This window comes from Chiroxiphia lanceolata, chromosome 2 (genome assembly GCF_009829145.1).
Source record: "Chiroxiphia lanceolata isolate bChiLan1 chromosome 2, bChiLan1.pri, whole genome shotgun sequence".
NCBI classification, from domain to species: Eukaryota; Metazoa; Chordata; class Aves; order Passeriformes; family Pipridae; genus Chiroxiphia; species Chiroxiphia lanceolata.
Genome location: NC_045638.1, coordinates 885,329 through 910,085, shown reverse-complemented (window position 1 = coordinate 910,085; position 24,757 = coordinate 885,329). Strand labels below are relative to the sequence as shown.

The 24,757-nt window shown below is 51.8% G+C and overlaps 1 protein-coding gene across 4 annotated transcripts in view; it reads right to left on the bottom strand.

Annotated features, from left to right (window-relative positions):
• ITSN1 (intersectin 1) overlaps nucleotides 1-24,643 on the bottom strand; it is a 97,828-nt gene extending 73,185 nt beyond the window's left edge. For all 4 annotated transcript variants that reach the window (XM_032680056.1, XM_032680058.1, XM_032680059.1 and 1 more), the window contains exons 1-2: nucleotides 24,548-24,643; nucleotides 709-768 (exon numbers count right to left, since the gene is read on the bottom strand). In XM_032680056.1, the coding sequence (XP_032535947.1) occupies nucleotides 709-736 (28 nt within the window). In that variant the 5' untranslated portion in view covers nucleotides 737-768; nucleotides 24,548-24,643. The remainder of the gene's footprint in view (nucleotides 1-708; nucleotides 769-24,547) is intronic.
• Nucleotides 24,644-24,757: the final 114 nt, after the last annotated feature.

Here is a 24,757-nt window from a genome sequence, read left to right as displayed (position 1 = left end):
GAGGCCCTGGCCCAGGTTACCCAGAGAAGCTGTGGCTGCCCCTGGATCCCTGGAAGTGTCCAAGGCCAGGTTGGACGGGGCTTGGAGCAACCTGGGCTGGTGGAAGGTGTCCCTGCCCATGGCAGGGGTGGCACTGGGTGGCTTTAAGGTCCCTCCCAATCCAAACTACTCTGTAATTCTTTGGTTTCCTGTGAATAGCAAAAATAATGTCCCTATTGCACTGCCAGGGCCCATCCTGGATTTTTCACTGCAATTCCAGCTGCTACAACTTCCCTGTTAAAAAGGGAAAGCTAAAAATGTGTCACTTTTGTTCTCATCTAAACCTGGGTTATGGGACAGCAAGGACAGAAATGGGAAGGGATCACATCCAAAGGCATCTGCTGGGCTTTTCAGCAGTTAAAAAGTCCAGGAATCCTCACCCAAAGGAAAACCACATGCAGTTTTCAGGCACAACTGGAGCAGAAGGAGGTGCTGCCCTATTGCCAGGGGCTGTGTGGCCTGGCTGGGCCCTGCAGGGACAGACTGATCGATGCAGGGCACAGGGATCCTGCTCTGGGATGTGCCTGAAACCAGCACAGACCACAGGAACCACCAGCTCAGAGAGACAAACTCCCCACAAACACCCCCAGAGAGAAAATACTCACAGAGGGACACATCTATGCTGAGTTTTTGCACATGGGAATAATTCAAACAGTAGGAACCACTTACCCCCAAAAGGTGTTGGAAACTGAGCCATGGTTCTGTCACTTTTAGCTAGTTAATAGATGCCTGGAAAAGAAAAAAAAAAACAAACCACAAACAGATATTCAAACAGTTACAGCATCTTCCATTTTCCATATATTTTTGTATGATTAATTACTAAGCAAAAAAAAAAAAAGGCAGTGAAGAAGCAGGATTGTGTCACTGCTGCCCACAGAAACTGTGCCTGGTAGAGCTCAGTGTCTCACTCTTGCACCACCCTGTGCATCCAGGAGGGTATTTCCTTACATTTAAGTTCTGCTTCTAGAATGTCCCCAAAATCAATCTTTAGAATTTAATTAATTAATTTACTCAGTGATTTAATCATCAGTGATGGGGTGAAGGGCAGAGCTCAGTGAGATCCCAGTGACCCCGCTCAGGGCTCCGTGACTTCCCTGATGTTCCAAGCCCTGCTCGTGCTCCAGAGGAGAACTGGCTCCATTTCCAGCTGTTAAACACAACCTCTCCAGTGATCTGGTTTTCATTCCTGCCAGCAAAGGCCCTGCCCTGCTCAGGGTTTGAAACAAAGCACATTCTGCAAACGAAGCTCCCTTTCCAGCCTGCTCTGCCCCCGAACTCGGGGAGCCCCGGGAGCCAGAGGTGCCAGGGCAGAGCAACCCCTGGGTGGGAGCTGCTCTGGCTCTGCACACAAAGCAACCTCCACAGCTCCAAATTTAATCTGCACGGGGAGAAGGCAAAACATTTTTCTTGCAGCACACAAAGGCTGACAGGAGCTGCCTGAGCCAGGGGACAATGCCCAGCACCGGGGCCGCTCCACAATGAGGGGCAGCCTCTTGTCCTCCCAGATTCCACTCGTGTTTTCCAGGCAACAGCAGAAAGGCAAAAGGCAACAGGATCAGGAGGAGAATAATTGAGGCTGCTCGAGCTGCAGCACAAATTTATCAATATCACCCAGAAAGGCCATTCACTTGCACCAACAACTTCCTTTTGTCTGAATTCCTGTTTGCTCTCCTCCCCAGCCCCCTTTCACACTTCCCACGTTCTCTTCTGGCTCCCAACTTGGGAACCTCTCCTGGATCCCCTCCCTGTGGCCCTGCAGAAACCTCCTGCCAGCCAGGCTCCAGCAGCTGGGATGGGGAGAAGGATGGGCTCAGGACTGACTGTTCCCCCTCCTCATTTGGCCAAACACACAACTCCAAACCTCCTCCCAGGGCCGGGTAACGCAGCTGAGGCTGCTCCAGGCACAGCAAACGTTCCCTCCAAAGGTTCAAATCCCAGGCACAGGGATCCAGAGTGTTCAGAACGAGCTCCCTGAGTTGGGGGGTTCTTCCAGGAGCTTTTCTGAGCTGCTCAAGGATCAGCACTTTTAGCTTGACCTGTGGTTTTTTATTGCACTCAGCTGTGGGCAAGAACTGCCCCACTGCTGCTGGGGTTTGTGACTGCAGGGAAAGCCTGGTGGGAAAAAGGGAGGGAAAATGAGGAGGGAAAAAGAAGGAGAAAAAAGGGAGGAGGAAGAAAGAAAGAGGAAGAAAAAAAGAAGGAAAAAAGAGGAGGAAAAAAGAAAGAGGAGGAAAAAAAGAAGAAGGAAAAAAGAGGAGGAAGAAAGAAAGAGGAGGAAAAAAGAAGGAGAAAAGAGAAGGAAAAAGGGGAAGGAAAAACAAGGAGGAAAAAAGGGGAGGAAAAAAGGAGAAAAAAAAGAGGAGGATAAAAGGAAAGGGAGAAGGGGGGAAAGGAGGAAGAAAAAGAAGTAAGGAAAAAAAAGAAAAATAAGAAAAAAGGAAGGAAAGCCAAAAGCAGAACCCTCTGCCCTCCCCCCCTCTCCCAGCTCAGGCAGTACCCATATAATATTTTCCTGTTCAACAAGAGCAAGAGCAGCAGAGCATTTCCAGTGCTCCAGGGAAGGCACTCCTCCCCAGACTGCCAGTATCCCAAAGGAATGGGCAGTGTATTCCCTTTACCTTGAACACAGCAGAAAGAGGAGAGGGGATGGGAGGTCTGGAGCCCAGCCCTGTGCTGGATGCCAAGGAAAGCAGAAACTATTCCAAAGAGCTTCCAGAGGGGAAGGAAAAAAAAAGAAGAAAGAGAGAAAAAGCCAAACCCAGATGAAATGAAATGGAGAGAAGGAGCAGGAAAGTGTATTTAAAGCTGAGAGACTGAAACTAAAATGGACTGTGGGCAGAGACACCACAGGAAGGAAATGGAGAGAGACACAAATCCCTCTGATGGGGTTTTACTGCCCACGGAAAACCCAACTTCCACAACCACAGGCTGCATTCCACCTGACTGAGGGGACACCAGCAGCCCTGATTCTGCAGGAATAACTCTGCAGCTGTGGACAACTGATTCCAACAGCTCAGGGGGTGTTACACAGGAAAAAATGAAGGTGAACAGGGAACAGGAGTCTCACAGTACTGCAACACTGGCTTGGCAGAGGGTGTTTGAGAACCTGCCCCACAGCAGCATTAATTCCACTCCTCTGCCTTCCCTGCTCCTCCCAGCACCCCAAAGGACGTGGGACAAACCAAAAATGAGGGAGAATCTACTGCCCAGAGAACTGAGAGAAATCCAGGGTGGGTAAGCTGAGCTCTGGGCCCTGCCCTCCCTTCAGGAAAGCAGGAATTCCTCCCTAATTACTGCCATTGGTGCCTGTAGGAACTTGGACATCTCAGCAGTGTTGGACTCTGACAAACTCAACTGACATGGCCCGAGGAGTTCAGGAATTCAGAAACTGCTCCAACAGGAAGGAGGGGAGACAAGAAGGGGAACCACAACTGCCCCATGGGTCCCTCGCACGCCCCGTTTCCTTGGGAAGCCAGCCCAGAACTCCTGCCATCGGCAAAACTGGGCCAGGGATGAACTGGGAACAGTCCATCCAAAGGGTTCCTTCCCACAGGAACTGGAGATTCAACAGCTCCTTTCTCCTGCTTTTAGGAAGTACAAGGAGGAGCACTGAGTTCGCCTTTACTGTCACAGAGGGGTTTAAGCTGCTCCCACCCTGGGATTTGACAAACAGATCCAACATTAGACACGTCCTTCCAACACAAATCCCTTCATCCCTAAACAAGGGATCCACATCTCATCTGCACCCCACAAACCCCTGGGGTCAGTCACGGGATCTGCACTTCCCAACTCTCCAGGAAAGGAACGGCCCAGCCTCCCCATTCCCAGTGTGGTACCAACACCAGCCACCACACAGGGCCTCTCCCCACCAAACTCCCAGGAACCCTGAGGTTGGAAAAGCCCTCCCAGCCCATGGATCCCCCCTGTGCCCCATCCCCACCTTGGCCCCCAGCCCAGAGCACTGAGTGCCACACCCAGGCCTTCCTGGGACACCTCCAGGGCTGGGCACTCCAAACCTCCCTGGGCAGCCCCTGCCAAGGCCTCACCACCCTTTCCAGCAACAAATTCCTCCTCCTGTCCCACCTGAGCCTCCCCTGGCACAGCTGGAGGCCGTTCCCTCTCCTCCTGTCCCTTGTTCCCTGGCAGCAGAGCCCGACCCCCCCCAGCTCCCCCCTCCTGTCAGTGTTCCCAGGTCAGGGAGAGCAGCACAACACACAACTGATGTTCCAGTAGATCCATAGTTTGCCAATGCCCACAGGTCCATCCCCAGCTGCTCTCTGGGATTTCCCCCTGCCCAGGGTCACTGTGCTCTGAGCAGCTGCAAGGACCTGGGGGGTGAGCCCTGTCCCTGTGCCAGCCCCAAAACAGGGCTCCAAACTTTATTATGGTTTCTATTCCAAGCTGTCTGTGCCCTGCTGAGGCCGTGTTTACATACAACTGCAATAACACCACAGGAGGTATGAATTAAGAATAATTGAGCTATCCCAGTGCCGTGTGTCTTTACACAGACGAGTTCCACATGGAAAAGATCATATTTTTGTTCTCCTTAAAACACAGCGTTTCTGTTCCTAAGCAGTTCCTCATGAGATAATTCTGCCACTCAAATCAAGAATTCCTGAGGCCACTTATCAGTCACCTTCCTCCTCCTGCAGGAAAAAAAGGAACAAACCCAACCAGATAAACCCCCTCCACATCCTTCAAGGATTCTAAAGGACACAAACCCCCCCCAGGCAGGATGTCAGGGAGAGTGTCCCAGGCTGAGAGCAGGGTCTGGAGTGTGCACATGTTCCCCGGGAAAGCCTTTAGACCAGGATCAACCAAAGGGCTCGGAGAGTTTGAGCAGAGCCTGGTAACTTTAGATCCATGTTGGGAAACAAAAGCAGTCTGAGACATTCCTGGAGGTTTGACTCTTGCTCTTTGGAGATCAGGTCTTTAACACAGTCACCAGTCTGTCAAACTTTCCAGAGCTTCTGCCCTTTGGAAGAACAGCTTCAAACTGCAAAAACCTTCAAAAACATCAAGTTCTACCGCTTCTTGTATTCTTTTGCTAGGCAGCCAAATGAGGTTGACAAAGCAACTCCCACTGCAGAGGCTTCTCAACACCTGGGGCTACAACCAAACTGCTGAGAAGTCACTTCTGGATCACAGAATCATGGAATGGGTGGGGTTGGGAGGGATCCTGACAGAAGAGTGGAGGAGTCCCTGCTGCCAGGGAACAAGGGACAGGAGGAGAGGGAACGGCCTCCAGCTGTGCCGGGGGAGGCTCAGGTTGGACAGGAGGAGGAATTTGCTGCTGGAAAGGGTGGTGAGGCCTTGGCAGGGGCTGCCCAGGGAGGTTTGGAGTGCCCAGCCCTGGAGGTGTCCCAGGAAGGCCTGGCCGTGGCACTCAGTGCTCTGGGCTGGGGGACAAGGTGGGGATGGGGCACAGGGGGGACCCATGGGCTGGGAGGGCTTTTCCAACCTCAGGGATCCCGGGATTCTGTGATATAAACACACATGAACTGGTTTTAATCCTGACAACATTTCACCCAGTAATTCCAGTCCCAGTTGAACTGTGACTGAACTAGACCACCTTTTTCAAGACATGACTGACTTTTAAAATAAAAGACGAAAAGCCACAGCACCACTTAACTGTAACACCCTTAACAAGAAATAAACTATCTGGTTTATTTTCACTTTAACAGTTGTTGGCTTCATTCTGAATCACCTGTAAAGCAGGAATTCCAGGGGTTTCTTAGCATAGCACTCGCAGTTTTATTTATTTTTGAAGTTACTTTTGCTTACACAGGTGCAGCAATGAGCCCTTTGCTTTTTTTGTCTTCAACTTTAGAGCTTTGAAATGGGGACAATATAAAAAAAAAATAAATCAGACGTTCTTGAGTTGTTTCACTTCACCTTCTCCATCTCTGCCCCTGAGCAACAGCTCTGCTGGGGAAGAGGAAGAGGGAAGGGAAAGCCCAGAGTCAGCACAAGTGTTAAGTCAAGAGAGTTCAGGATGTGCATGTCCAGCCCCTCTCCCCTCCTCCTAGGCCAAACCAGCAGATAAAAAGGTCTGACAGGGCAGGGAGAGGATGAGGAGGGTGATAAGATGAAGGCACAGATGGCTCTGCCCTTCCAGTGTGGTCAGTGTGTCCTCCCCTGAACTCCTCCAGGATCAGCACCCACAGGAACTCAGGGCTTCCGAGGGCACCTTTGGGAAGCAGATTTTCAAAGGAGTGATTTAATAGAGGAATTATTCAGAGTCTCCCAAACCTTATCAGCACTTCAGGGCTGTGTCAGCACACGACTGAACAGCTCCTGCCTCCCACCCAAGGACATTCTGCTCTGGATTTCTCCTGCAGGACACCAGAGGCACTTCAGGCACAAGAACAGGCTTAACAAGGATTTCTGTTACTGTCCTTCCTTCTGGTCACACTTAACCCTGTTGCTCCAGCACAGGTGGCCAAGGAGACAAGGAAAAGGCAAAACAACACTTTAAAGAGCAGCTTTATTGGGACGAAATGGCAGAGGAACAGATGGGGAAACTTCCTGGGTTATTTTTCACAGGGACAGGACAGGCCCTGGAGCATTTGTAAAATGAAGGGATTTCCTTGCACCACAAACAGTGCTGAGCAGGCACCAGCTCAGAGGGAGGATCACAGGCTCTCTCACCTGTGAATGCAGAGGCTGCACAAAGCTTAAACAAGAAATTAAACATGTTACAGCTCCACTGCTGGAGCTCCTGCCTCCTATTTCAAACATGCTCCAGCACACACTAAGGAGATGAACCCTGCACGAGGCAGGGTCTATACCAAAGCAAGGGCTTCCTACTTCCTGCTGCCAGCCCATCAATTCCTCTCCAAAATGCTTACAAACAGTTTTCACACGAGAGCAAAACGCTTCCAGGTGTGACCACAAAACCGGGCAACTGATACACACAGTGGGAGAAGGGAAAGGAAAGAATGGTTTGCAAGATAAAATGGTAAATACATAGAGAATATATTTTAAAAGCACAATCCAATTTCTAAATCCTATTTCTGTGTCAAACAGAATTGCTGATTGTCTGCCAGTGCAGCTGATTGCTACAAAACATCCTGGAAGGGCACGGGCCATGTTTCCTTTCCAGATGTCAAGTGTGGTCTCCACCAGTTCCTCAGAAACCCATCTCCTGCATCTCAGCCACTGGAAAAGTTCCAGTCCTTGGCTGGGGTAAAAAAAATCATGGAATGGTTTGGGATGGAAGGGACCTCAAAGCCCATCCAGTGCCACCCCTGCCATGGGCAGGGACACCTTCCACCAGCCCAGGTTGCTCCAAGCCCCGTCCAACCTGGCCTTGGGCACTTCCAGGGATCCAGGGGCAGCCACAGCTTCTCTGGCCAACCTGGGCCAGGGCCTCCCCACCCTCCCAGCCTTCCCAATATCCCATCTATCCCTGCTCTCTCCAAATGTTAAGATACAAGGCCAGGAATAATCCTGCTGGATACACAACCCCTGGTAACAACAGCAAAGAAAGGAGCAAAACAGACACACAAACCCAGGGACAACTTCCCATGTGTTCCACTGGAGTCGAGGTGCCAGGATTTCTGGAACACAGACCCCCCCAGAGCAGAGAGTGAGGGTCAGGTTTGTCTCTACAAAAAGCTCCAGGTCCAATCAAGAGTTTACTGGGAGAGGAGCCAGACTGCAGCTTTAGCCAGGCCGGGTTTGGATCCCAGAGGATCACTGCTGAACTGCTAAGGGAGCAACAGGATCACGGTGCCACCACATTCCAGGTGACCCTGCACTCCTGCCAAGGGGTGGGAATTATTTTGAGCCCATGCAAGAGAGAAGCAGGGCATGCACACAAACCAACCAGCTCCAAGGAGAAGACAGGAAGACTGTGGAAGGCAGGGCTTTAAGATCCATCAAGCAGTGAGGGAAGGGGTTCTCATCCTCAGCATAAAATACCTGGAGCTGCTCTGAAGGACCTTCCAAAGGGAGGCACCACGTGCACAGACATTTTCCAGGCTGGAGCTGGAAAACTCTGCCTATGGTCCTCCTGTAAACGACCCAGGAAGTCTGTGCAGTTAAAAACACTGCAAAGAGCAGTTCCCCTGCACTGCAATGCTTTAATAGGCCTTTCCAGGATAAAAATTCCTTTCCTGCACGAGGGTGAGAACATTCAGGTTATTGTTAGTGCTAATGGTTTATTTACTGTAAGGCACAAATCTGCAGCGCGGGGAGGTTTGTTTACTGTAGCTGACAAATGTCTCCCCTGTGGGTACTTCAAAAGCCAACTGGTTTGCAGTTCCCTGTAATCAGGAACATTTGCTACAAGTCCCATCGTGGTTGTGGGGCTGCCTTTGACTGGGAAGAAAATCCAACTGCAAAACTGTAACACAGTGCTCTGATTTCCCAACAGAATAGAGCTAAAAAACCTTTCAAGTTTGATTCAAGAAGAGAGCCAAGACAGCTACGAAAACAAACCTACTGAACTCCTTAAAAGCTGCACCCTGGCAAGTCTTGAAGGTGCTGCTGTTCATCAGTGCCCGGGGACACCCACCCCCAGCTCTGCTGGGACAGCTCAGGGTGGTTACTGTGAGGAGACACCCCAAACCCTGCATCCTCCAGAGGGAAATCCAAGATCCCTGGGGTTGGAAAAGCCCTCCCAGCCCATGGATCCCCCCTGTGCCCCATCCCCACCTTGTCCCCCAGCCCAGAGCACTGAGTGCCACGGCCAGGCCTTCCTGGGACACCTCCAGGGCTGGGCACTCCAAACCTCCCTGGGCAGCCCCTGCCAAGGCCTCACCACCCTTTCCAGCAGCAAATTCCTCCTCCTGTCCAACCTGAGCCTCCCCTGGCACAGCTGGAGGCCGTTCCCTCTCCTCCTGTCCCTTGTTCCCTGGGAGCAGAGCCCGACCCCCCCCGGCTCCCCCCTCCTGTCAGGGGGTTGCAGAGCCAGAAGGTCCCCCCTGAGCCTCCTTTGCTCCAGGATGAGCCCCCCCAGCTCCCTCAGCCCCTCCTGCTGCTCCAGCCCCTTCCCAGCTCCCTTCCCTTCCCTGCACACGCTCCAGCCCCTCCATGCCTCCCTTCCATGAGGTTCCAGAACTGGGCACAACCCTGGAGGTCCCTCAGCAGTGCCAGCACAGGGCAAGGTTTTGTAGGACACAGATACCCAGCCATCCTGTTAAACACATGACCTTTAAATTCCTATGGAATCATCAGCTCTACATCTCACCCAGACCATTCTCTCTTGGTCCATTTGTCCCCACGAGCTCTCTCTGGGTCACTGACAGTCAGTGCCTGTCAACACAAAGCCACGATTTGTGGGGAATCACCCAGAGCTGCCTCCTCAACTTCAACAGTCACTGAGGGAAGTCCTGGGGCCAAGGCAAGACATTTACACCATTTTCACCAAAATGAGAATCCTGCACCTCAAAACCTAGTTCTGTAAAAAGAGAAAATGACCACAGTAAAGAAAATAACCTGGAGCTGACGACCTCCTCTCCAGTTTTGGTCTCGTGTCAGTAACAACGTAAGAGAAATGGCAGGACCTTGTTTCCCAGGCTCTGCCAACAATTCCAGCTCAAACTCCTGAAAAGCTGCTTAAACCTGCGCATCTTCAGCAGAGGATTCTCCCTCATGGCTTCAAAACTGACAGGATCAGAGACACACACCGAGAGTGGCCAGTACTGACACGTGTCCCAAACTAGAACAATTCTCTCTAGTCCTTGAGCTCAACCTCAAGCCAGCTCCTTCTTCTCCGTGCTGATGCTGAGCTCAGGATAAAGCCCCGTGTGAAACAGTCCCCAAATACACGTGCAGGCACATGTAGCAATATTTTAGAACCCATGTGAGCCCATGTAACAGAGGGATGTTGTCTGTGCCACCATAACGGAGAAGTTTGAGGGAGTTTAGTTCTCCTGGTGCAAAGGGCATCCCTTACAACTGTTTTAATCCTGCTCAAATCCCAAAAAGTGAATTTAAGAAACTCTTCTGCCTTTTTCTGAGGTAGTTTTTCGCACCCTGGTTGACCAGGTTTGAGCTCATCTTAAAACTGGACTTTACCCCCAGGACTCTCAGGTTTTCTACCTGCCCAGGTGACTGTAATCTGCTCATGGAACTGGACTAAGTCCTTCTCCTAAGTCACTGCTTCCTAGCCTGCAGTAAGTATCCCTGGCACACGTGTGTCACTCCCAATTCACTTATCCCTTCTGACCAACTGCAACAGTTCCCTAATCAGATTTCTGCTAAAACACCATATTCACTATCTAACACTAGTTGTTCAAGATTCTCCACTTTTTGGTCACTCAAACAGGCACTTAGCATTAATTCAGCAGTAAAATAATATTAATAATAATAAAATAATAATAATGAAATTAATTAATATTATTGTTTTTTGGATGATGATGAAGATGACCCCCATTCATCCAGGTGATTTCAGAAGCTGCTGCCACTTCGAAGGTACTTTCACTCCTGAATCAGGATTCCTTTATTTCTCCATCTGGCTTGTTAAAAATAGGGACAATTTCCTTTGGCAGTGGAGTCTCATGACTCCCCCAGGAGATGGCTGGAGGGCCACTTGCTGCAGCACAGTCCCCCTGAGCAGAGGCCCAGCTGGGCAGGAAGCAGAGGAGCAGAGGCTCTCCCTCCCCTTGGCAGCAGAGTCAGCAGGAATTTTTCAGCTCCCACTCCTGGCTCCAGCAGAGCCCAGCACACCCCGAGAGCTGGCAACTGCCAACAGCTCAGAAATAAACTCTGCCTCCTAAAAATACACTCCTGATTATTTACCTTGGGAGTTCAGAGCTGAAAATGAACCCTGGCATTACGGTGATGCATCCACCCCTCCACCCAACTGCCTTCTGAGACAGCAGGATTTTATGGGATCACTGGAAGGCAGGAGCGGAGCATAAAGATATTTCACAGGAAAAACTAAGCTGTCAATATTTCAGATATTTAAAACCCCCCTATACTGAAGCACTTCCAATCAAACCTTCAGGAGGGAAAAAAGTCTCTCTCAAACTCAACAGTGTGGTTTTCAATTCTCCTGAAAAACACACGAGGCATTTACTGGCACTTGAAGTGAAAGGCAAAACCCAAAATGAACTCCTTGGGAAGAACAGAGGAAAGAATCTGAACTTTTGCCTCAAAATGAACTTGTGCCACTTTGAGGAAAGGAAAAAGTGGTAAAAAACCAACCACCATTTGGCACCAGGACAATGAACACATTGAATCATGGAATGGGTTGGAAAGGACCTTAAAGTTTTCATCCAGTGCCACCCCTGCCATGGGCAGGGACACCTTCCACCAACCCAGGTTGCTCCAAGCCCCGTCCAACCTGGCCTTGGACACTTCCAGGGATCCAGGGGCAGCCACAGTTTCTCTGGGCAACCTGGGCCAGGGCCTCCCCACCCTCCCAGCCAGGAATTCCTTCCCAATATCCCATCTATCCCTGCCCTCTGCCAGTTTGAAGCCATTCCCCCTTGTCCTGTCCCTCCAGCCCTTGGAAATAGTCTCTCCCCATCTTTCCTGGAGCCCCTTCAGGCCCTGCAAGGCCACAATCAGGTCACCCCAAAGCTTCTCCTCTCCAGGCTGAACAATCCCAGCTCTCCCAGCCTTTCCTCCCAGCAGAGCTGCTCCAGCCCTGGGATCCTCTTGGTTCCTGCTCTGGACTCTCTCCAGCAGCTCCATGTCCTTGCTGTGCTGTTCCCCAGGGCTGGAGCAGCTCTGCAGGGGGGTCTCAGAGGGGCAGAGGGGCACAATCCCCCCCTGCCCTGCTGCCCACCCTGGGGGATCAGCCCAGGGCACGGGGGGTCTGGGCTGGGCCATGTCCAGCCTCTCCCCCACCAGCACCCCCAGGGCCTTCTCCCAGGGCTGCTCCATCTGCTCATCTCCAGCCTGGATTGATCCCAGGGTTTTCCCAATCCAGAACCAAGGGAGGCACTGGACATGGCCAGGCTGATCCACAGCTCTTCCCATGCCATGAGCTCAGTTCCCAAGCTGTGAACAGCCAGACCAGGCCCTGTGGAGCACTGACTACAAAAGTGTGGGACACAGCAAGAGTGGGATTGTTCATTTCCTCTGGAAACCCAGTGACAGGAACTCACCTTCCCAACACTCCAGCACTGCTTCCCATCACTGTTAAAGCTTCCAGAGCAGCACCAGCATCAACCTCACCCATCCACACCTCAGATCCACTTCACCTTCTCCCAGGAACGAGCAATAAAGTCCCCACACAGCTAAAATCACATGGCCATGTCTCAGTTCTCATCTGCTCCAATGCTGCTGCTGCCAGCACTGAAAACACTCCTCCAAATGCTGGGTTGGGATGGTGCAACTTTGAACAGGAAACCCCAAATTACGCAAGGAAAAAAAAATCCAGTAAAAAAAAAAAATCCCACTTCATTTTTAAAGGAGAGAAAAAAGCAGCAGCAAATAATCCTCACTAAAGGCCCCCAGCAAACACAGCCACGAGATGCACTGACACTCCACACTGAACAGGCCTTTTACTCAACACTCCCTTTCTGTTTGTAACTCTCCAGCAAACAATGTCCATGACAACTGTTGGAAGCTACAGGAATTCTACTAATGGCAACAGCTCGTGGCTTCAGGACCTGCTGAAAAATCTCACTAATTATTTCGACTATTGGTTTTTAAGTGTGAGGATAAATAACACAAGTATCTGGGATATCCATTTGTCTGTGGCTCTTTTAATCACTGCTTGGACAGCTGGGAATTGGAATGCTTGACAAGTAGGAAGAAAAAAAAACCAACCAGCACCTCCAGTTCCTTTGAGATAGGAACAAAGGAGAAGGAATTTTGAACCAGGTCCAGCAGAAAAATCAGCATCTTCCAACCCTGCTGTCACTCCTTGAGCCTTCTGAAAAGTCCCTGTTTGTTTAGGAGCCCCAAAGGAAGGCCTGGGGGACCTCCCAAATCCTGGCTGGCAGCAGCCAGGACAGTGTCCAAGCACAGTGTTAAAATCCTCCGGGAAGAATCAAGTTGAAACAGAGGCAAAGAAAGTGGGGAGCAGAGCAAGCCCTGCAGGCCCAGGGGGAGATACAACACCTCAGGATAACCTACACGTGACCTGGGAATACTGGGAAGAAACCTACTGTCCAACAACTGCCAGGGAAGAGGGAGGCAAAGCTTCCTGAGCACGGATGGGCACGGCAGAGCTGCAGCCAGAAACCATGGAATGACAGGTTTGGGTTGGAAGGGACCTCAGAGCCCACCCAGTGCCACCCCCTGCCATGGGCAGGGACACCTCCCACCAGCCCAGGTTGCTCCAAGCTCCATCCAACCTGGCTTTGGGGCAGTCACAACCTCCCTGGACAGCCCATTCCAGCAGCCCACACCAGGCTCCACGGAGGAGGGAGTTTTCTGTCTCACTCACTTGCTCAAAACCTGGAGAGTCTTCCATGGCTCTTCCTGGGAAATTCATGTCATCCCTGACAGTTAAGGAAGCTGCCAGGCTGCTTCTGAATGAAACATGGAATACTGAGAAGGACCTAAACACACCTGTCTGAACAGGCAAACACCACATGTGGCTCAGCTCAATCCCTGGGGACAACATTCCCAAGAAACCCTGCATGGATCCAAGATGAGGGCAGGAACCACCCTGCCCACAGCCTGTGCTCTGGGCTGATTCCTCTGAGTTACAAAAAAGATCTGATTACACTGGTAAAACCTTTGGATCTGATATTCCAGGGGACTGCCTGTGGGAATCCAATGGAACTCTGTGTGACAGGAGAATTGATCTGCTCTGGAAAACAGCAGTTGCAGAGGATCAAGCCCCAGTGACACATGGAAATCATGGGTGAATTAAGCACTATGAAGTAAAAACCACAGAGGAAAAAAACCAAAAAGCTTCCCGAGGAATCACAGCTGTTCCAAGTGGGATCTCAGTTGCAAGAGGGATTTAATTTGGTTTGAGCACAAAGTTTAGTGTTTGGGACCTACGACAAACTCAGACAAGGCTAATTTTTAAATGCTGCTCCCTAGACTGGCATTCCAAGTGCACTGATACACAGAGATGTGAGGGGAAAAAATGAGGCATAACACTGACATGTAACAGCCTGGCCAGAATGTGAGGAACCAGAGGCAGGGAACCAGAGGTCAGAGCACCCCCAGCACTGCTCCCACCACCCCGGGACACCAGAACAAAGGATCCTGCCCGGGGACACCGAGCCAGGACACCCCAGGGACAGAGACACTCACACTTCTTGTTCAGTCACCTTGCCAAGAGCATCCCCCCTGAATCCAGCACCAACCATCCCAACCTGGAGGGAATACAATGGTTCTGCAGCAACCAGCTGGGGAGGTACTTTTTAAACAGAACAAACTGGATAAACTGCCAAGTAGTTTCCCAGGAAATTTAGCCTATTCCTAACAGGAGGAGCCAAGTGTGTTCATGCTGTGATCCAGAACACAGTGCAAATCCGAGTTCTTCAAAAAACCAGGGATATTTAACCCAGCTGGGTAACCAGGTAAATACACACCCAGGTGTGCAACTTGCCACCACCCTGCCAGGACCAACATCACTCCAGCAGCGTTTCCAGGAGACTTTTCCACACTGGTTACACTCCCACCACCACCAGGCCAACTTTACTAATATTTCCATGTCCCCTGGAAGAGTTTATCAGGGAATCTTCTGAGGATTTAAAGCAAACAGTCCCATAACATGGCAACTGCACATGGATCACTGCAAGGGAGACACGGAGGGGCTGGAGAGTGTGCAGGGAAGGGAACAGAGCTGGGAAGGGGCTGGAGCAGCAGGAGGGGCTGAGGGAGCTGGGGGGGCTCAGCCTGGAGCAAAGGAGGCTCAGGGGGGACCTTCTGGCTCTGCAACCCCCTGACAGGAGGGGGGAGCCGGGGGGGGTCGGGCTCTGCTGCCAGGGAACAAGGGACAGGAGGAGAGGGAACGGCCTCCAGCTGTGCCAGGGGAGGCTCAGGTGGGACAGGAGGAGGAATTTGCTGCTGGAAAGGGTGGTCAGGCCTTGGCAGGGGCTGCCCAGGGAGGTTTGCAGTGCCCAGCCCTGGAGGTGTCCCAGGAAGGCCTGGCCGTGGCACTCAGTGCTCTGGGCTGGGGGCCAAGGTGGGCATCGGGCACAGGGGGGATCCATGGGCTGGGAGGGCTTTTCCAACCTCAGTGATCCCGGGATTCTGTGTATGTAATTTGGGTCCTGTAAGCTCTCAAAACAAAGCAGTGGTTTGGTTGTCTCCACGTTCAGATGAAACCACTCCTGCTCTGAGTCTCCTGATGTGCAGAGCCAGGAGATGTCCAACCTCCCTACCCTGGGCCAACAACCAGCTCAGCTCCAGCCTTTCCCCAGCAGAACTGGAATGAGAGACAGGAGAATTCAAGTGCAGGGTTTCCCTCAGCTCACACACAAATCATCAAAAACCTCCAGGGAACTTGTAAAAATAACTAAGAAAAATCAGCCTAATATTAGGTTTGTATCATTATCCCAAGTGCACACTCTCAGAAGACACATCTCAGAAGTCTACAAATCAAAGGGAAGGTGGAAGCCACCTAAGTAGGTAACACCTCTGCCTCCTTTTATCACAACAAGGCTTTCTTTCTATTTAAATCTTCACAGAATAAAGTCGTTAATCTTTCATGAGAGACAAAGCCAAGTTAATACCAGATGGAATTATTGATAGAATGTATTCATCTGGTTTCATAACATAGCACAGGGATGACAATGAACTCAACAGGTACATGTTCAAAATGATGGAATCCCAGACCCATCTGGGTGGGGAGGGACCTTAAAGCTCTTCCAGTGCCACCCCCTGCCATGGGCAGGGACACCTTCCACCATCCCATCCCTGGAAGTGTCCAAGGCCAGGCTGGACAGGGCTTGGAGCAAGCAGGGATCATGGAAGTGTCCCTGCCCATGGCAGGGGGTGGCACTGGATGAGCTTTAAGGTTCCTCCCCACCCAAGTCACCCTGGGATGGCCAGAGATGCCACAGGCTGCCCCTTGCCCATGGCAGGTACAGAACCAGCCCCTGCTGCTGCCTCCAACCTGGAAACGCTCCGAGCAAACCCAGCCTGGGAAGCTGCATCCCGCTGGATCCAGGCTCTCTGCAGCCTCCTGCCCTTTTCTAGCCCCTATATTTCCTGTCTTGCTAAACATCTCCAGCCAAAACTGTCTCAGGTGGAGAGGAACTGCACACATCTGTGTGGAGGATTCAGGAAGTTTTGTTTAATAAATATTTATTTATTTATTTATCCCCTTCCCTTCCCCCCCCCTTTTTTTTTCTTTCTTTCTAAAGCTGGGAAAAGGATGACAAAGCACAATGAACCTCCCCACAAAAGGAAATGAAATGTCACCAGAATTTCAGTGCTCAGGTTTCCTGGGTTTCATTTCAGTGCACCAAGTTGAACTGAGTCAGCATTTTTCATTCAAAAGGCTGGCAGGACTTTGAGGAGGGTGTTTTAAACACAAGGACTGAGTTTCAGTCCCTGGTTTGAGCTCCCCAGGCAGAATGGCTAATTTCAATTTTTAATCTAATTAATGTAATTGAAGAGATTCCACGTGATTATATTCCCTGCACACTCAGGAGAGTTATTTCAATGTAGCTGTTGCCCTGCCCTGCCCTGCCCAGCCTGTGCTCTGCTATTCCTAACAAACCTCAGGTGGTTTAATCCAGGATTGCATCAAGGTAATCCAGGGAAAGCCGGAACTTGGCACTGCCACAACAAATTGTAGAAACTCTAGGAACTGAGCAACTCCAGCAGGGAATCCTCATTTCCTTGGAGCCACAGAGTAACATTTTCCTGGTTGGAGCCCACAGAGCAGGAAGAAACTGCACCATCATTGCTGAAGCTTCCTGTGATTCCTGCAGGGACTGTGTATCCCATCAACCCCCCCCCAGGCCGCCCCTCCCTCCCTCTCCTTCACACAGAATTCCTTAAAACTGCCCATGGGGCACAAGGTTTGTTACTCAGCCACCAGCTGGGCCTCCCCAGTGCCCAGAACAGCTCCAGCAGAGCAGAATCCCAGCGAAGGTGCCACCCTGGAACACGCCCAGCCACCAACGCGGGTGTGGCACCCAAAGGTCACAGCTCCAGTCCCCTCATCCCGGCTCCCAGCACGGGGGGAGCCCAGGGAGGGGAAAACAGTCCCACAGATCCCTGCCCTTCCCAGTCCTGCAGCTCTCCCACCGCTCCAGCAGCTCTGGTCTGGGGCAATGGGATGGTGTGATGCCACAATGGCTCGTCCCACACACACAGGTTCTTTTGTTAATCCCACACTCCTTTAGTTCTTTCTATTCACCCAGTGTCTCAAACTCCACCACCTGCATCTGGACAACAGGATTCCAAGGCAAATTTAGCTTTTAAACCCCATTTAACCTCTTGTACCAACCAGTCCACAGCCTCCAGCAGGATCTTCTGCACAACATCACCTGGAAAGTCTCGGGTAACACAGACATTAACACAGAACTCAGCCTGACTTCCTAAAATCATGGAATCACGGAATATTAGGAGTTGGAAGGGACCCCCAAAGATTATCCAGTCCAACTCCTGGCCCTGCACAGGACACCCCAACAATCCCACCCTGTCCCATGACTCTAAAGGAAGCACCTTCTTCCCTCCTCCCTCAAAATCCCCACCAAGCAAACTTGTCCTGCTTGCATCCCATACAGATGGAGCCTGAAGCAACGCCCTCAGACCCAGATGCTGAGCCTGAAGAGCAGCACCAAGCAATCCTTGGCTGCATCTGACACGTCCAAGCCAGAACTGCAGCTGGAGAACTTCCCATTCCCAGCCCACCGGAGGTTTCCTGTCATCCCACCGAGCTCTGGGAGCGACGGGTCACCCCCAGCTTCTGCTCTGCACAGGGGATGACTGACCCAGGAACTGCTCAAGTGGAAATGCTGCACGAGCTTCAGCTCCACTGAGATTGTTCTGGGATAGGGAATCACGTTCTGGGCACGGATAACCTGAGCAGCCTCCTGTCAGTGGGGTGGGGCAGAGAGCAGGGGGCTCCAGAGCAGGAGGATCCAGCTCCATGTCAACCAAAGGCCTCTCCTTCCCCAGCCCAACACCCCCCTCGAGTCCCACTGGTGCCACCTGAAGGGGTCTTTGCCAACGGGAATTCTCAGCACTCAGACAGACTCACTGATCCCGAGGGAGCCAGACATTCCAGCTGGACCCGAGCAGTGATGCCAACACTGCATCCAGTGCCACAGCACCCAAAAAATAAAGGCATCTGCTTCCAGGAAGTGCTGCCAAATTACGATGACAGGGACAGAGGAAGGAGGCAATCTCATTTCTCAGCAGACAATACCCACACAAACCAGATTTAGATCATATCCCTTAAAATTCCCACACTGTGTTCAACAGCAGGTTGCTGTTTGCTCTTTGATGAGCACATTACATTAATTAGGGTGGTCTGAAGCAGAGTAAGAACAGAAGAGCAGAACAGGCAGAAGTTTCTAAATTGGATAAGGGTTTTTTTCCCAAACTTTGTCATTAAACTTCATCATAAAACTCATTATGACCTCTACTTAAGTATAGATGACCTTACGTGAAAAATTATTTTAACACCTTTATGCTTTGAACTTTTGGTCTGAATTGAAATTTTACAAACCAGAATTGAACAAAAAATAAACAACAGACAACTAAAAGGAACAGTTGGAAAAGAACAGGGGAAAACCTTGTTACATGTCTGCTTTCAAATTCAGTACCTGCCCCAATACCTACAGCAACTTAATGCCACACTACTTTATTCCAACAACAAAAAAAATATCTCTCTTCTCTTTGTTGTTTCTTGTGTTGTTTGCAGTTTGATCCCACAGCAAAGAGCAGAGGGGCTACCATGGAATGCTGCTTTGGGAGAAGATGTTCAAAGCATTTCAGGTCACCCCACAACCCAGCTGCACTCCCAGATCTTTCCTTGCTGGGATTGGCCCTTACAATCATCCCCAGGACAAAACCAAGGAACTCCACAACACAGAGGCTGGGAGGGAGGGAGGGAGGGAGGGAGGGAACACCTGCCAGCCTGCAGGTAATGCTGCAATTCAGCACACCATGAAAATGAAGAGATACAGATCCAGGAGTGAAAAAAACAAACAAACAAACAAAAAGACCCAAGGAAATATGTGGATTGGTGAAGGCAGGGAGCTGGGAAAGCAAACACAGCACAGGCAGCAGCTGCACCGAAGCACCAGGGCAGAGAATTGCCTTCTAAAAATCCAATTACACCAGATGTCCCTGCAAAACCAACCAAGCAAGCAAACCTGAGTGTCACAGGAGCCTGCCTGTCTGCCTGAGAAAGCCAGGGAAGGGAGTTTATCCAGCTGGGACTCACACAGGACTCCGAGGGAAATGTCAGTATTTTGCTCAAGAAATCAAGCGATTACATCATCCCCCTCCTGATCAGATTACTGGCATTTATTCCAGAACACAGCCCGGGGGCTGGCAGCTTTTATGATCCTCTGTGAGAATTAGCTTTACTGCCCCAAAACACCCTGCAGATTTATGGAAGTTATCAGACTGGCACTGGGTGACTGAGCCCCTTGGCACAAAGGCAGGAATCCTGTGGGATCTGTCCACATCCAAAGGCCACGTGCACAGCTGCCTGAAAACCCAGTAAATATTGCACCTTGTTCACAGCCCAGCCCATACTCTGGGGCTTGGGAAGTTAAAACTGTGATATTAATTAAAAAATGTGTTTTTACAGCTAGAACAAGAGGCTCTAGCACCATAAAGAGATGCTGATTGACACAGTTCTGTGTTTAACTTGGGATTAACTTGTGAAGAGCATACCTTCACTTTTCAGATCAGGGTTGTGAGTATATTGAAGACCCCAGCAGTGAGTCTCCAAACCACAGCCCCAGGTGTTACATGGCAACACAAGAGGAGGATTGCCATCCCCAGAGCCTTCCCAGGCTCACCTTGACCTTTGGAAGCTGAGTGTGCAGCTGTCTCTGCAGAGCTCCAGCTCCAGGGCACCCTGGGCTGTCCCAGCCTGCACACACAGAGCTCAGTTCCCTTCCCAGCAGCCAGGGCTGGATCTCTCCCTGACAGTTCAGCTGGGAGGGCAGCTGACAAAAAGTCCATGTGTGCTTGGCAGGAAAACAAGAGATGCCTTTTTTCCTTCCCCCCACGATGGGTGGTTGCTCTTTTGTAAACAGACAACAGACACCAGCTCAATGTTCTCCTCATGAACTGGTCCTGAGTGCCCAGAGAGACTTGGAAGAATCGACTGGAAGTTCTTGTGTCCCCAGTGCAGCTCTGTCAGGGCCCCCTTCGGATCTCACAGGCACACAGGGATGTTCCAAGGACGTTGGAAAACCTGCACTACACACCCACAGCAGGTGTGATCCAGTGGGAATCATGGAATGACTTGGGTTGGAAGGGATTTTAAGGATCATCCAGTGCCACCCCCTGCCATGGGCAGGGACACCTTCCACCAGCCCAGGTGGCTCCAAGCCCCGTCCAACCTGGCCTTGGACACTTCCAGGGATCCAGGGGCAGCCCCAGCTTCTCTGGGTAACCTGGGCCAGGGCCTCCCCACCCTCCCAGCCAGGAATTCCTTCCCAATATCCCACCTATCCCTGCCCTCTGGCAGTCTGGACTGTTCCACAGGTGTACTTAATTGCTGTAATAATATCTCCAGTTCTGTAGGAAGCACAGAAAGCCACGTGCTCCAGAGGAGTTCATTCTGAGTCCTCCAGAGAGGTCCCAACCATTCCAGGTGGCTCTCCAGGAACCCTCCTTCAGGAACCACAGCTATTCTGTGTATTTTGAAAGCCTATTAATAACTATTTCCTACAAATCGTGCATTTACATGGAGCAAGTAAAACTGTACCTTGAGATGATGCAAGGATAAACCCCTGCCCAGTTCTGTAAAGTCACAGAATCCCAGGATCAGTTGGGCTGGAAAAGACCTCTGAGATCATCAAGTCCAACCTTTGACCCAGCACCACCTTGACAGCCAGCCCATGGCAGTCAGTGCTGCCACTAATTCATGCCATTACCTGAGAAACAACACATGGAAAAGGAAAATATGACATGCAACATACAGGAGTTTAACACATTTGCTAAGAGAAAGAACCCAGGAAGGTCCTGTGCCAGTTAAGTTTCCTGCACTTTGCCTGATGGCAACGAAGGGAATGTTGGAAAAACACACCTTTTGCACCAAAAGCAGATTTCAGAAAAAAACCCAAACCCTTTCTTCCTGAGGTTGACTGAGGAGACCTCTCTTCACTCCTCCCCACACAGAGTTATTTAATTCCTGTTCAATAAAGTTTTCTATTCTGCTCAGGAAGCTGATGCCCTGAAGCAGACAGACCATGCACCGTTTGCACAGGAGGGATTAGTTTCTAATTCCTGCTCTTAAATGCTTTTCTACAACTAAATCTGGAATTCCTCCATCAGGAACCTGCCCACCTCCAGCCCTGCCACACACACAGAGAGATTCATTCCAGGCAGGTGGATTCACTGGACACCTCCAAGTGCCCTCCAAACCCACAGAGTTTGTGTTGGCTGCACGAAGGGCTGGCAAACACTGCTAGAAATACTTCCATCTGCAATTAAAACACCAGGACATGCCTGTAATAACAATGCCAGCCAAAAATAACCAGGGGAATCTGGTATATTGTTTTTAAACTTTACAAAGTGCTCTTTTAAAAGAGGGCAGCTCCTCGTGCCACGGATCAGACAGAGGTTCCAGCACCTCCCAGAGAGGTTTTCTGTGCACGAGCCATTTATCACCAGCTCCCAGCCTGGCCCCCATTTCTGACTGGCCACCACACCCCCCAATTTCATGCTCGGCAAGTAAAAACAAAGCCAAGTTGCTGTGGAGGGGCCATCCCAAGTTCAGCAGCTGTGAAACAACAGCCAGGGGCAGCCAGAGCTCCCAGCCCTCAACGGGGGCTCGGGAATCCTGGGCTATTTCTATGGGAAAGAGAAGGCAAAAAAATCCCAGCTCTCTTTGGCTCCAAGCAGGTCAGTGCTGGAACCCCCCAAACCAACCTCCAACAAAGCTGCTCCTGGTTTGTCCTGCTCCCCAAAACCAACCTCCAGCAAAGCTGCTCCTGGTCTGTCCTGCTCCCCAAAACCAACCTCCAGCAAAGCTGCTCCTGGTTTGTCCTGCTCCCCAAAACCAACCTCCAACAAAGCTGCTCCTGGTTTGTCCTGCTCCCCAAAACCAACCTCCAACACAGCTGCTGCTGGTTTGTCCTGCTCCATCACTGCACACTCGAGGGTTCTGGTGACTCTCCATCGTCACAGAATCCCAGGATGGTTTGGGTTGAAGGGACCTCAAAGCCCATCCAGTGCCACCCCCTGCCATGGGCAGGGACACCTTCCACCAGCCCAGGTTGCTCCAAGCCCCGTCCAACCTGGCCTTGGACACTTCCAGGGATCCAGGGGCAGCCACAGCTTCTCTGGGCAACCTGGGCCAGGGCCTCCCTACCCTCACAGGGAAGGGTTTCTGACAGAAAAGTCCCCTCATATTGATCTCCTTAACCCATTGCTTGTGTTTTCCTTAACTTTGTTTTTCTTTTTACTCTCCAAACATTTCCATTCCAACTTTCCCTGGTGTTATCCAATAAAAGCTACAATTACAATCCCTGCCTACAGGACAAAGACAGACCAGAAAAGGCCATTCAACATCATAATTTAAGAATTATTTCATTGCTGGATTCACATTCTTTCCTGAATCCAAATCTCTCCTAACTGCATGATTAGAGGGATTAAGGAAAGGGCACCAAACAGCAGCAAGAGCCAGAACAGGCACTGCAGGTCATGGCTTTGAGACACCAATTCTCACTTCATCTGAGAACCGGGATATAAAGGAAAATTATCAGGCAAGCACAGCTTCTGTGAGAAGGATCTTATCTGGAGTGAAAGACAGTGGGATATTATGGAGGGAACACAGGAGCTGAAAGAATTGAGTGTGGTTTGTGGAGCACAAGAGCAGAGGGAGCTGCCCACTCAGCTCCAGGGAACCCTGAGCCTCAGACACTGGGGAAACTGTTCGGAAACAACTCGTCTGCACCGCCCCTGACCCCTGTCAGGCTGCCAGGACCAGGAGCACATGAGGGCTGGGATGGCTGGGAATGCTGGGATTCAGACATGGCTGGGCTACAGGGAACAAAACCACGCAGCTCTTCCCTGTCCCTGCACGCTGGGACGCAACCAGGAACCTGCCCAGACCCACAGGCAGGTCCCACTCCTGCCCCTGGAACAGGAATGCAGGGCCAGGGAACGCTCCTCCTGCCACCCCCAAACCCCAAACAGGGCTCGGGGGGGCACCGGGGGGGGGAACTTCAAATGAGAATCTGGTATCAATTCACTGGAATGTTATAAGGTATCACAGAATCATGGAATATCCTGAGCTGGGAGGGACCCCCAAGGGTCACCCAGTCCAAGCCCTGGCCCTGCCCAGGACACCCCAACACTCCCCCCTGTCCCTGAGAGCGTTGTCCAAACGCTCCTGGAGCTCTGGCAGCCTTGGGGTCGTGCCCACTGCCCTGGGGAGCCTGGGCAGTGCCCACCACCCTCTGGGGGAAGAACCTTTCCCTGAAATCCACCCTGACCCGGAATGCTGCTGGTTTTACGAAGAGGAATTATTTACAAACAATGCTCCCTGATGAAACATGGAAGTGTTTTCCCTTCACGCCTCAGAGAAAGGCAGAATTCACAGAAAACATTGTTTTCTACACTCAAACCCCATGTTTCTCCCCAGATGGACCAGAACAAAAGATACCCACAGGGAATGTCATCCACAAACCCGTCTGCTCAGCAGAGGGACACGGGGGACAGAAACACAACCGTGCACGGGCTCCCTTTTCCCAGCAACGTTCCCTGACAGCATTCCCTCCTTCCCTGGTGCCCTTTTCCAAGCCACGGCAATCCTCAGGGATGGCATTTCTAAAGAATGGCACTCCTCTGGGATGGCATTCCCAGTGGATGGCACTCCAAGGGGACGGCATTCCCAATGACACTCCCAAGGGATGGGATTCCCAATGAATGGCACTCCAAAGGGATGGCACTCCAAAGGGATGGTATTCCCAAGGAATGGCACTGCTCAGGGACGGCACTCCCAACGGATGGATGGCACTGCTCAGGAACAGCATTCCCAATGAGTGGCACTCCCAGTGGCCAGCAATCCCAATGGATGCCATTGCCAATGGATGGCACTCCCAATCAATGGCACTCCCAATCAATGGCACTCCCAATCAATGGCACTCCCAATCAATGGCACTCCCAATCAATGGCACTCCCAATCAATGGCACTCCCAGTGCCCGGCATTCCCAGCGGACTGCACTCCCAGTGCCCGGCACTCCCGTTCCCCGGCTCGGGGCGCACGGAGCGCAGGGAGCGGCGCCCGGCGGCAGCGGAGTGAAGGTGATCCGGGTCGGCGATCCCACCCCGCTGTGCCGAGCCCCGGTGTGACCCCGGGAGCGGCGGCAGGGCCCGGGCCCGGCTCCGCGCGGGGCTGCGGCGGCGCTGCCCCCCCGCCGACCCCGGGCGAACCCCGCCGCTCGCGGCCCGTGTCCCGCCGTCCCCCGTCCCGCCGGGCCGTACCTCATGTCTGGACGGCCCCTACTCGCGGGCGCGGCCGCGCCGCGGGGCCCGCGGGGCCGGAGGGGCCGGAGCGGCGGCCGGAGCCACCCCCGCCGGACGCGCCATCGCCGCCCTCGCCCCGTCTGAGCGGGACGGCCCCGCGCGGCCGCCGTACTGACGCGCGCGCACAGCCCCGCCTGACGGGCAGGACGCGAGACCAATCACGGACGG